The sequence below is a fragment of the Chrysemys picta genome, chromosome 22 (assembly GCF_011386835.1).
Source record: "Chrysemys picta bellii isolate R12L10 chromosome 22, ASM1138683v2, whole genome shotgun sequence".
NCBI classification, from domain to species: Eukaryota; Metazoa; Chordata; order Testudines; family Emydidae; genus Chrysemys; species Chrysemys picta.
In genome coordinates, this window is record NC_088812.1 from 21,988,065 (window position 1) to 22,000,725 (window position 12,661).

The 12,661-nt window shown below is 48.1% G+C and overlaps 1 protein-coding gene across 1 annotated transcript in view; it reads left to right on the forward strand.

The window, feature by feature from the left end:
- Positions 1-7,918: 7,918 nt before the first annotated feature.
- LOC122174550 (putative adhesion G protein-coupled receptor E4P) overlaps positions 7,919-12,661 on the forward strand; it is a 40,087-nt gene continuing 35,344 nt past the window's right edge. Inside the window, exon 1 of the mRNA XM_065576505.1 lies at positions 7,919-7,937. Coding sequence (XP_065432577.1) covers positions 7,919-7,937 — 19 coding nt within the window. The remainder of the gene's footprint in view (positions 7,938-12,661) is intronic.

The following is a 12,661-nucleotide window of genomic DNA, read 5'->3' on the forward strand; positions in this document are numbered from 1 at the left end:
GTGTAAATCCTCTCTTTCTCTCAGTAAAAGGGGTTAACACTCCATCTAGAAAAAAAATGTCTGTTTTAAAATCTCCAGCCATTTTGCCATGGCCTGGAGATCTGAGGCAGAAGCAGGCACTGTTGTTAACTGTTTCAATGGCATTTTGGCCCTGGGAGGAGGAATTTACCCAAATATCCCCCTTCCCAATCTCCAGAGGGGTCCCAAAGGTCTGCCCCCTTCTGGGGTTTTAAATGTTTCTTCTCCTGATGTTACTGCTGCTGTAAGATTTGAGAGTGCTGTTTTAACTCTCTGTACCCAACCTGTTTTTCAGTTTCTCTATCTGTTGCTTGCCTGGGCCCGATCCTGCTTTTTTGAATAAACAGTTCCTTTCCATGGGCACAAGCCTTGTTTCACTACTAATTTAGCAAGGAGGGTGGGCTTTCCAACTAGCCCCCACCCTTCCTGGTCCTGTTTCTTAAACATTTTTTTTTTAATTGTGAAATTACCACAATATTACTTACAAAAAACAAACAAACATAAACCACACTACACTGCCCAAACTCCTATATCCTTCAGAGTTTGGTTTAACAGAACAAGATCTGCATCTTATGTTTTTAACCCACTCTGGGCCAGAGGGAGAGACGCTAAGCTTCCCTCTGTATTACTCGGTCTGCTACCACCGAGGGTTCATACACCAATTATACAAATCCTTCCCCGGATTAGATCCTTCCCCGGATCAGAGTGAGAAACACTAAGTTCTCCTCTTTAGCTCAGCCTTCCTACGGCTGTGGGTGTATGTACCTCTACAACACAATTTAAACCTAAACTCCTATATCCTTCAGAGTTTGGTTAATCCTTCCCCGGATCAGAGTGAGAAACACTAAGTTCTCCTCTTTAGCTCAGTCATGAACACAATTTAAACCTAAACTCCTATATCCTTCAGAGTTTGGTTAATTAACTGAAAGTTTACGCTCTTTTTCCTATAGTGCCAGGCTTGCTAAAGCTGGCGGTGTGCACACCAGTTTTATAATAACTGTGGATTTTATGCTTGCTCCCCCTTTCGCATTCTCCACCAAAATGTTGTACTTAAAGTACTGCACAGGATCTTTTCAGGGGGAATAAGGCAAAACGCCACATTTATTAGTAATACATGTATTCATTAACACTGTATTATATGCATATAATATATTACACTTAGGGTATGTCTACACTACGGGATTAATCCGAATTTATATAATTCGGATTTGAAAAACAGGTTGTATAAAGTCGAAATGTATGCGGCCAGACTAAGCACATTAATTCGGTGGTGTGCGTCCAAGTACCGGGGCTAGCATCGATTTCTGCACCGTTGCACTGTGGGTAGCTATCCCATAGCTATCCCATAGTTCCCGCAGTCTCCCGCGCCCATTGGGATTGTGGGTTAAGATCCCAGTGCCTGATGGGACAAAAAACATCGTCGCAGGTGGTTCTGGGTACAGCCTCACCTCCTCCCTCCCTCCTCCCTCCCTGCATGAAAGCAACAGACGGCAGACAACCATTTTCGCGCCTTTTTTCCTGGGTGGGTGAACACTGCAGACTCCATACCACGGCAAGCATGGAGCCCGCTGAGCTCAAGACAGCAGTCATGAACATTGTAAACACCTCGCGCGTTCTCGTGGAGTTTATGCTCAGCCAGGACCAGAAAAACGAGGCGAGGAGGCAGCGGCGGCGGCAATGCAGCGACAAGCATGATGAGGACATTGACATGGACATGGACACGGACACAGATACAGAATTCTGTGAAACCACGGGCCCCGGTGCTTTGGAGATCATGTTGTTAATGGGGCAGATTCTATCCATGGAACGCCGATTCTGGGCAAGGGAAACAAGCACAGACTGGTGGGACCGCATAGTGTTGCAGGTCTGGGACGATTCCCAGTGGCTGCGGAACTTTCGCATGCGTAAGGGCACTTTCATGGAACTTTGTGACTTGCTGTCCCCTGCCCTGAAACGCCAGAATACCAAGATGAGAGCAGCCCTCACAGTTGAGAAGCGCGTGGCGATAGCCCTGTGGAAGCTTGCAACGCCAGACAGCTACCGGTCAGTCGGGAATCAATTTGGAGTGGGCAAATCTACGGTGGGGGCTGCTGTGATGCAAGTAGCCAAAGCAATCACTCAGGTGCTGCTACAAAAGTTAGTGACTCTGGGAAATGTGCAGGCTATAGTGGATGGTTTTGCTGCAATGGGATTCCCTAACTGTGGTGGGGCGATAGACGGAACCCATATCCCTATCTTGGCACCGGAGCACCAAGCCACCGAGTACATAAACCGCAAGGGGTACTTTTCAATGGTGCTGCAAGCACTTGTGGATCACAAGGGACGTTTCACTAACATCAACGCGGGCTGGGCGGGAAGGGTTCATGACGCTCGCGTTTTCAGGAACACTACTCTGTTTAAAGGGCTGCAGCAAGGGACTTACTTTCCGGACCAGAAAATAACCGTTGGGGATGTTGAAATGCCAATAGTTATTCTTGGGGACCCCGCCTACCCCTTAATGCCATGGCTCATGAAGCCGTACACAGGCAGCCTGGACAGGAGCCAGGAGCTGTTTAACTACAGGCTAAGCAAGTGCAGAATGGTGGTAGAATGTGCATTTGGCCGTTTAAAAGGTCGCTGGCGATCATTATTGACTCGCTCTGACCTCAGCCAAAGAAATCTCCCCATTGTTATTTCTGCTTGCTGTGTGCTCCACAATCTCTGTGAAAGTAAGGGGGAGACCTTTATGGCGGGGTGGGAGGCTGAGGCAAATCGCCTGGCTGCTGATTACGCGCAGCCAGACACCAGGGCGATTAGAAGATCACACCAGGAAGCGCTGTGCATCAGAGAAGGTTTAAAAACCAGTTTCATGACTGGCCAGGCTACAGTGTGAAATATCTGTTTGTTTCTCCTTCATGAAAACCCGCCCCCTTTATTGACTCTTTTTCTGTAAGGAACCCACCCTCCCCCTTCCCCCAGCTTTCTTTCAAACCAAATAAAGTCACTATCATTTAAAAATAATTTATTCTTTATTAATAGATTAGAAAAAGAGGGAGGGAACCCGGGTGGTATTTGGGAGGAGGATTGCTGGGAAGGAAAAAGCCACAAAGAAAAGGTTAAAAAAATGACAGCCTTTTGCTTGGGCTGTCTACTGGGGTGGAATGGGAAGGTGTACGGAGCCTCCCCCCCCGTGTTCTTACACGTCTGGGTGAGGAGGATACGGAACATGGGGAGGGGGGAGGGTGGAACAGGGGCTGAAGCGGCAGTCTGTTTTCCAGCAGCCGTTCCTGAAGCTCCACCAGACGCCGGAGCATGTCTGTTTGCTCACGCAGCAGCCCCAGCGTTGCATCCTGCCTCCTCTGGTCTTCCTGCCGCCACCTCTCATCTCAAGCGTCTCTCCTCTCCTCACGTTGGTCCCTCCTCTCCTCACGTTGGTCCCTCATGTCCTCACGTTGGTCCCTCCTGTCCTCACGTTCACTGGCTTCTTTCCTATACTTTGAAACTGTTTCCTTCCACTCATTCAGATGAGCTCTGTCACTGCGGCTGGATTCCATAATTTCAGAAAACATCTCGTCTCGCGTTCTCTTCTTACGACGCCTTATCTGTGATAACCTTCGGGATGGAGGAGGGAGGCTTGAGGAATTTGCAGCTGCTGTAGGGAGGGGAAAAAAGAGAGAATTGTTTAAAAAGCTACATTTTGCAGAACAATGCTTATACTCTTTCACGGTGACCAACACTATTCACATTACATAGCACATGTGATTTCTGTGCAAGGTCGCATTTTGCCTCTTAATGCTGAGTGCCTGTAGCTTTGCTGCTAGAGATCACAGGTCTAGGCAACAGAATTCGGCTTGCATGCGGCCATGGTAAGCCATTGTTTTACAGCTTCTGCGCCCTCCTTTCCCACATACCAAGCATAGCCTGTAGAGTGCTGTGGTTTTTCTGTTAACATTCAGCAGCAGCAGCAGAAAACAAACTAACCACCCCCCCTCTCGCCATGAATTCTCTGGGATGATCGCTGTACCCCTCCCCCCCACCGCGTGGCTGGTATCAGGGAAGATCCCTGCAGGCACCAAACTAACCACCCCCCCCCGCCGCCGCCCCCCTCCCGCCATGAATTCTCTGGGATGATCACGGTACCCCCCCCGCACCGCGTGGCTGGTAACAGGGAAGATCCCTGCTAGCCAAACGCGAAAAACTCAGGGCCAATTTCCCATCTGCGCTTGGCTAACTGCAGGGAAGGATTTATTTTCCGCCACAGGCAAACAGCCCAGTAGGAACGGCCACCTCTGTCCCCTTAATTAAGTTCCCGTATTTCAACCAGGTTACCAGGAGTGATATCACTCTCCTGAGGATTACACAACAAGATAAAGAACGGATGTTGCTTGAATGCCAGCAAACACCGGGACCATACGCTGCCAGGCTTTGTCAGGCAATGATACCAGATTACTTGCTGCAAGCATGGCGTGGTCAAGTGTCCTACCATGGAGGAGGGAATAAGGATGCACTGCCCAGAAACCTTCTGGCAAGGCTTTCGGAGTACCTCCAGGAGAGCTTCATGGAGATGTCCCTGGAGGATTTCCGCTCCATCCCCAGACACGTTAACAGACTTTTCCAGTAGCTGAACTGACCGCGAATGCATCCCAAGTCCTCAGGGCAAAGTAATCATTAAAAACCGTTTGCTTTTACAACAAGTTTTATATTTTAAAAGGTAAACTCACCTGAGGTCCCTTCCATGGGGTCAGAGTCTTGGGTACTGGCTTGGGAGGCTTGGGAGGGTACTTCAGTCAGGGTGAGAAAAAGATCCTGGCTGTTGGGGAGAACGGAGTGCTGTGTGCTCTCTGCAAGCTCATCCTCATCCTCCTCCTCCTCCTCTCCCCCATCGGCAGAATCCTCAGGCGTCGCTGATGAGACTATCCCCGACACAGAATCCACGATCACAGGTGGGGTAGTGGTGGCAGCCCCCCCTAGAATTGCATGCAGCTCGGCGTAGAAGCGGCACATCCGCGGCTCTGACCCGGAGCGACCGTTTGCCTCCTTTGTTTTTTGATACGCTTGTCTGAGCTCCTTGACTTTCACGCGGCACTGCTCAGAGTCCCTATTGTGGCCTCTCTCCATCATGCCCTTGGAGATTTTTTCAAAAGTTTTTGCATTTCGTCTTTTAGAACGAAGTTCTGCAAGCACTGAATCCTCTCCCCATACAGCGATCAGATCCAGTACCTCCCTCACGGTCCATGCTGGTGCTCTTTTTCGATTATCAGCCTGCATGGTTACCTGTGCTGATGAGCTATCTGTGGTCACCTGTGCTCTCCACGCTGGGCAAACAGGAAATGAAATTCAAATGTTCGCGGGGCTTTTCCTGTCTACCTGGCCAGTGCATCCGAGTTTAGATTGCTGTCCAGAGCGGTCACAATGATGCACTGTGGGATAGCTCCCGGAGGCCAATACCATCGAATTGCGGCCACACTATCCCTAATTCGAAATGTTAAAATCGATTTTGGCGCTACTCCGCTCGTCGGGGTGGAGTACAGAAATCGATTTAAAGGGCCCTTTACATCGAAATAAATAGCGTTGTTGTGTGGACGGTTACAGGGTAAATTCAAATTAAAGCTGATAAATCCGAATTAAAGTCGTAGTGTAGACCAGGCCTTACACTCACACACACACACAAACACACTCCGTCTTGTTGTTACCAATTAGTTGCTCCCCTTAACTTCACTGGCCAGGTGAGTTAGATGGGGGAGGGGGTGGAGCCGGGCTTCTGCCGATCCGGATCGATGCTCCCATGTTGACAAGACGAGACCCGGGGTCCTCTGCAAGACACCTCACTTTTATAGCAGCTTTCCTCTTATGCAAATCTATACCAGATTCAAACTCTGTGTCTGTGTCCATTGGTCCTTTGTGCTGCTTCCTTCTGGGTGTTGTCCCAATGCTGCAAAGAGGGTGTTTCCAAAAGAAGGTGCTTGCTTCTAACCCCCGAGGCCGTCGGTATGTCTGATTGTCTTTAATGAGCCCACTTGACACGTTTTATTGTCCTTGGGTCTGGCTCCCAGCCCCTCTCCAACAGTTGAGGCTGTCTGGAGGTGCTGCCTTCCATGCCTTGCTCATCCACACCTCATTCATTCAACAGGGCAATTGATTAAGAGTGGGGGGGGGGGGAGAGCTCTTGTTCTACTGCTAGCAAAAAGAAATTTTTCTTCTATCTTATTCTATCCTGAGGGGCTATAATATTATACCAAGGGCAATGCAAAGTTTCTAAATGAGGTTTTGATACAAAGTCCCATGAAAACAGAGGTCACACATGGGTAGACCCACCACAAGGTTATATGAAGAGGCACAATGTAGAGTCATGTGAAAATTATCAGAGATTTATCTACACTGGGAAGCAAGGGAGGGTCTTCTACTGCAATGCGGCTTCTGCCCTGGCCCATATGCAGCTTGCCTGTGTGCAGCAATGGTCCCCCCGCCCCTTGCGGCACAGTGGCGCGGACTCGTTAGCCTGGCTGGGACAAGGACCACGGTGGCTCTCCCTATAAACCTGCGCAAGCGCATTGCACACGTTCTGGATGAGACATTCGAGGAGATTACCAAGGCCGATTACCGCGATGTGATAAACCACATCAATGCACTATTCTGCATCTAGGCATGCATGCTTAACCCTCCTCTCCCAAAGAGCCCGCACCGAAAAAATTCCTTCCCAAAAAAAACCCCCCACGTACTGGGAACCTGCTCTTCTGTTTGTCCTCCACCAAATACCGGCCGCTGCGACTGGCTACCATCCTCCTGGCTCGAGAAGAGCTCCTGGCTGCATGGCTCCAGGGATTCTGGGGTGTCTCCATCCGGCCCACCACCATCACTCCCGTTTTCCTCCTCCTCCTCTTCCTCCTCCCCCCCCACACCGGCTCTGAAGTGTCCATGGTGGTGCTTGGAGTGGAGGTGGGGTTAACCCCAAGTATCGCATCCAGCTCCTTGTAGAATTTGCAGGTTGCGGGTGGAGCACCCGAGCGGCCGTTTGCGTTGCGGGCTTTGCGGTAGGCACTCCGCAGCTCCGTGACTTTAATCCTGCACTGCAGGGTGTCCCAGTCATGGCCCCTTTCCATCATGTCCTTTGATACCTTCCCGAAGGTATCGTAATTCCTACGGCTGGAGCGCAGCTGGGACTGGACAGCTTCCTCCCCCCAAACACTGATGAGGTCCAGCAACTCGCCATTGCTCCAGGCTGGGGCTCGCTTGGCGCGTGGAGGCATGGTCACCTGGAAAGATTCGCTGATAGCACTCCACGCCACGCCAGGCTGAGCAAATAGGAAGGGGATTTTTAAAATTCCCGGGGAATGTAAAGGGTCGGTCACATGGTTGGTTACCTGAGGCGAGGGCAGTAGAGTTTGAACTGATGACCAGAGTGGCTAGAACAGGCATTGTGGGATACTGCCAAATAATTCTGGAGGCCATTCACAGCGCATTGGGCGGCCACACTGGCTATTCTTCTCGGAGAGGTGGAGTACATGCAGCGCTGCAACCAAGGAGATACAGCGCTGCAAATGCCTTGCCAGTGTGGACGGGGAGTGAGTTACAGCGCTGGGGGCGGCTTTACAGCGCTGCAACTCGCAAGTATAGCCAAGGCCTAAGTAAAATTGAGCCTCACTCATGAGCTCGCGAGAGAACTATCAAATCTCAGGAATTTTTTTTCAGCCCCAGCAGTGGGGCTCTTGCCTCTAGTACCTATTTGTACTAGAAAGGTAAGTTTCTAGCCTGCGTGGCAGCAGAGGAAAATGGGACCTGAGTGCACCTTAAAGGCCCAGAAACCAGAAGGGAAATAAAGAGAACCCACATTTCATGTAAAAAAAACCCCTCATGATTTTAAGCCTATACCCTGATTTTGTGGGGTCTGACTCATGATTTTCCAGTGGCAAAGGTTGGCAACATGGAGGTGGCCAGTGGAGGTGAGCAGACCTGCACTCTGACGCTCTGCAGAAGGAGCCCTGAGGAAGGCCCAGCAGCTGGGAGCCCCGACTGTTGATGGTCTACCCAGGTTATGCTTATAAGAAACACACAGGATTTTTTTTAGGGGAAAAGGCAATACGCTGCATTTACTAAAGATACAACAATTATCATATGCATTCAGTCACACCACACATACTGTCCCGCCAGATGATGTTATAGTTAGTTCAGAGTCCGGATCAATCTAGTGGTCAGCTAGGTTGATCACGGGTAGGGAGGAGCCGGGTTCCGTCGGTCACGACACGATGATCTGGGGAAGTCTTGGCAGGACAAACCCAAAGTTTCATGGCAAGGCACCCTGTTTATATAGTGATTTTCCTTCATTGGGACCAATGAGTTTTGCACCATCATGCTGTAATCAATTGTTGTTTGATGAGTGCTTGTTTTTTTAAATTGTCTTTCTTATTCTTTATTTTGTTCTTCATCAAGTTCCTCAGGGAGTTACCCCATGCTGGTTTTGATCACAGCTATTTTGTCCCCATTGATAGGTGCCTGAGGCGTCATGAGGCGTGATAGAGGCATCAATCTGCCCACCTCTGACATTTCAATAGAAGCGTGTTGCAGCCTCCTGGAGCCCTGGCGTCTGTCTCTGGTGCTCCCTAGAACATCTGGTTCAGCGATGGCCTTCACACTTACCTCTTTACACACACATTCCTCATTCACACACAAAACAGAATTAATTTACACAGAACATTTTGAACAGGAACATCAAATTGCAATGCAAAACAAAACAATCATGGCATTCTTTTACTTATTTTAAAATGCTAAACCTACAACAATTGGTGACCCTCAAAGGTCTGTTACTGCTCTGAAATCAGTCCAGACACAGATTCTGGCTGATGTATCTCTACCCATTGGCCCATTAGGCCATTCGTTTCTGTTATTCAAAAAGGGTGGCTGGCAGGATATGATCATGCTGAGAAAGAGGGACGATCATTGAGTTATCTTAAGTGCCTATACACAAATGCAAGAAGCCTGGGAAACAAGCAGGGAGAACTGGAAGTCCTGGTACAGTCAGGGAACTATGATGTGATTGGAATAACAGAGACTTGGTGGGATAACTCACATGACTGGAGTACTGTCATGGATGGATATAAACTGTTCAGGAAGGACAGGCAGGGCAGAAAAGGTGGGGGAGTTGCGTTGTATGTAAGAGAGGAGTATGACTGCTCAGAGCTCCGGTATGATACTGCAGAAAAACCTGAGAGTCTCTGGATAAAGTTGAGAAGTGGGAGCAACAAGGGTGATGTCGTGGTTGGAGTCTGCTATAGACCACCAGACCAGGGGGATGAGGTGGACGAGGCTTTCTTCTGGCAACTAGCAGAAGTTGCTAGATCGCAGGCCCTGGTTCTCATGGGAGACTTTAATCACCCTGATATCTGCTGGGAGAGCAATACAGCGGTGCACAGGCAATCCAGGAAATTTTTGGAAAGCGTAGGGGACAATTTCCTGGTGCAAGTGCTGGAGGAACCAACTAGGGGCAAAGCTTTTCTTGACCTGCTGCTCACAAACAGGGAAGAACTAGTAGGGGAAGCAAAAGTGGATGGGAACCTGGGAGGCAGTGACCATGAGATGGTCGAGTTCAGGATCCTGACACAAGGAAGAAAGGAGAGCAGCAGAATATGGACCCTGGACTTCAGAAAAGCAGACTTTGACTCCCTCAGGGAACAGATGGGCAGGATCCCCTGGGAGAATAACATGAAGGGCAAAGGGGTCCAGGAGAGCTGGCTGTATTTTAAAGAATCCTTATTGAGGTTGCAGGAACAAACCATCCCGATGTGTAGAAAGAATAGTAAATATGGCAGGCGACCAGCTTGGCTAAACAGTGAAATCCTTGCTGATCTTAAACGCAAAAAAGAGGCTTATAAGAAGTGGAAGATTGGACAAATGACCAGGGAGGAGTATAAAAATATTGCTCAGGCGTGCAGGAGTGAAATCAGGAAGGCCAAATCACACTTGGAGTTGCAGTTAGCAAGAGATGTTAAGAGTAACAAGAAGGGTTTCTTCAGGTATGTTAGCAACAAGAAGAAAATCAAGGAAAGTGTGGGCCCCTTACTGAATGAGGGAGGCAACCTAGTGACCGAGGATGTGGAAAAAGCTAATGTACTCAATGATTTTTTTGCCTCTGTCTTCACGCACAAGGTCAGCTCCCAGATTGCTGCACTGGGCAGTACAGCATGGGGAGAAGGTGACCAGCCCTCTGTGGAGAAAGAAGTGGTTCGGGACTATTTAGAAAAACTGGACGTGCACAAGTCCATGGGGCCGGATGCGCTGCATCCGAGGGTGCTAAAGGAGTTGGCGGGTGAGATTGCAGAGCCATTAGCCATTATTTTTGAAAACTCATGGCGATCGGGGGAGGTCCCAGATGACTGGAAAAAGGCTAATGTAGTGCCCATCTTTAAAAAAGGGAAGAAGGAGGATCCGGGGAACTACAGGCCAGTCAGCCTCACCTCAGTCCCTGGAAAAATTATGGAGCAGGTCCTCAAGGAATCAATTATGAAACATTTAGAGGAAAGGAAAGTGATCAGGAACAGTCAGCATGGATTCACGAAGGGGAAGTCGTGCCTGACTAACCTAATTGCCTTCTATGATGAGATAACTGGCTCAGTGGATGTGTTATTTCTTGACTTTAGCAAAGCTTTTGATACTGTCTCCCACAGTATTCTTGCCACCAAGTTAAAGAAGTATGGGCTGGATGAATGGACTGTAAGGTGGATAGAAAGCTGGCTAGATCGTCGGGCTCAACGGGTAGTGATCAATGGCTCCATGTCTAGTTGGCAGCCGGTTTCAAGTGGAGTGCCCCAAGGGTCGGTCCTGGGGCCGGTTTTGTTTAATATCTTTATTAATGATCTGGAGGATGGTGTGGACTGCACTCTCAGCAAGTTTGCAGATGACACTAAACTAGGAGGCGTGGTAGATACACTGGAGGGTAGGGATCGGATACAGAGGGACCTAGACAAATTAGAGGATTGGGCAGAAAAAAACCTGATGAGGTTCAACAAGGACAAGTGCAGAGTCCTGCACTTAGGACGGAAGAATCCCATGCACTGCTACAGACTAGGGACCGAATGGCTAGGTAGCAGTTCTGCTGAAAAGGACCTAGGGGTCACAGTGGACGAGAAGCTGGATATGAGTCAACAGTGTGCTCTTGTTGCCAAGAAGGCTAATGGCATTTTGGGCTGTATAAGTAGGGGCATTGCCAGCAGATCGAGGAACGTGATCGTTCCCCTTTATTCGACATTGGTGAGGCCTCATCTGGAATACTGTGTCCAGTTTTGGGCCCCACACTACAAGAAGGATGTGGAAAAATTGGAAAGAGTCCAGCGGAGGGCAACAAAAATGATTAGGGGTCTGGAGCACATGACTTATGAGGAGAGGCTGAGAGAACTGGGATTGTTTAGTCTCCAGAAGAGAAGAATGAGGGGGGATTTGATAGCAGCCTTCAACTACCTGAAGGGGGGTTCCAAAGAGGATGGAGCTCGGCTGTTCTCAGTGGTGGCAGATGACAGAACAAGGAGCAATGGTCTCAAGTTGCGGTGGGGGAGGTCCAGGTTGGATATCAGGAAAAACTATTTCACTAGGAGGGTGGTGAAACACTGGAATGCGTTACCTAGGGAGGTGGTGGAGTCTCCTTCCTTGGAGGTTTTTAAGGCCCGGCTTGACAAAGCCCTGGCTGGGATGATTTAGCTGGGAATTGGTCCTGCTTTGAGCAGGGGGTTGGATTAGATGACCTCTTGAGGTCCCTTCCAACTCTGATATTCTATGATTCTATGATTCTATGAAATCATACACCAATACATTTAATACCTGCATAATTATTATTCTTTATTCTTCATTCTAAATTATATAAAATACAAACATAAAATCCTACTACTACATGTCCCCCTTTTGACCCCTCAAGAACAATTCTTGAGTGGATCATATTTTATACTATTGTTTTATAGCAATATACCGAGAGACAATTTGAGCTTGTGGTTGTAATTTAACAAACTTTTTTTTGTTGTTGTTTAACAGCACATACAGCACATTTCTAGCAAGCAAACACAGGACAATATTAACACAACTAGTAATGGGTAAAACATAATAGACAATATGCCCTTAGAGGTCGGGAACCAGCTTGTAAAAACATTGTACCAATGATAGGCTGTCAGGTTTTTTTAGATTTAGCAATTTTTAGCATGTTTTTATTGGCATGTAATATTTGAATGACATGCTTTTAAATATTTTTTTGTGTTTCTTGTAAAAATGGAGTCACCTTTTTTAGTTCATTCTAAACACATATTTTTAATGATGTGTCCTTGCTGCATGGTTCTGTGGTGACAGGTAAGGACAAACACACCCATTTCTGAGGTCTCCATTTTGTACACGCTCAGGAGTCCAATAATTTCTCCTCTTTTCCAGCCCACTGACCCATAACCCAGGGTAGCCAAAAGGATGTTCAATATTGGGAGCGGGCTTACCTTCCATATTTTGGTCGCCACAGACTGTTGGTGAGCAATTTTAACAATAATTTCACCTAATAACAAATTATGCTTAACCATGCTGGAAACATACTGCATCCATTCATATTTGTAGGTGTCAAACAAGGACCTCTTCTGTTGTTTTAAAAGAAGCGTTAATATCCTACATTTTTAGATATTACCCCAAACATTTTGGGTTCAAGTGA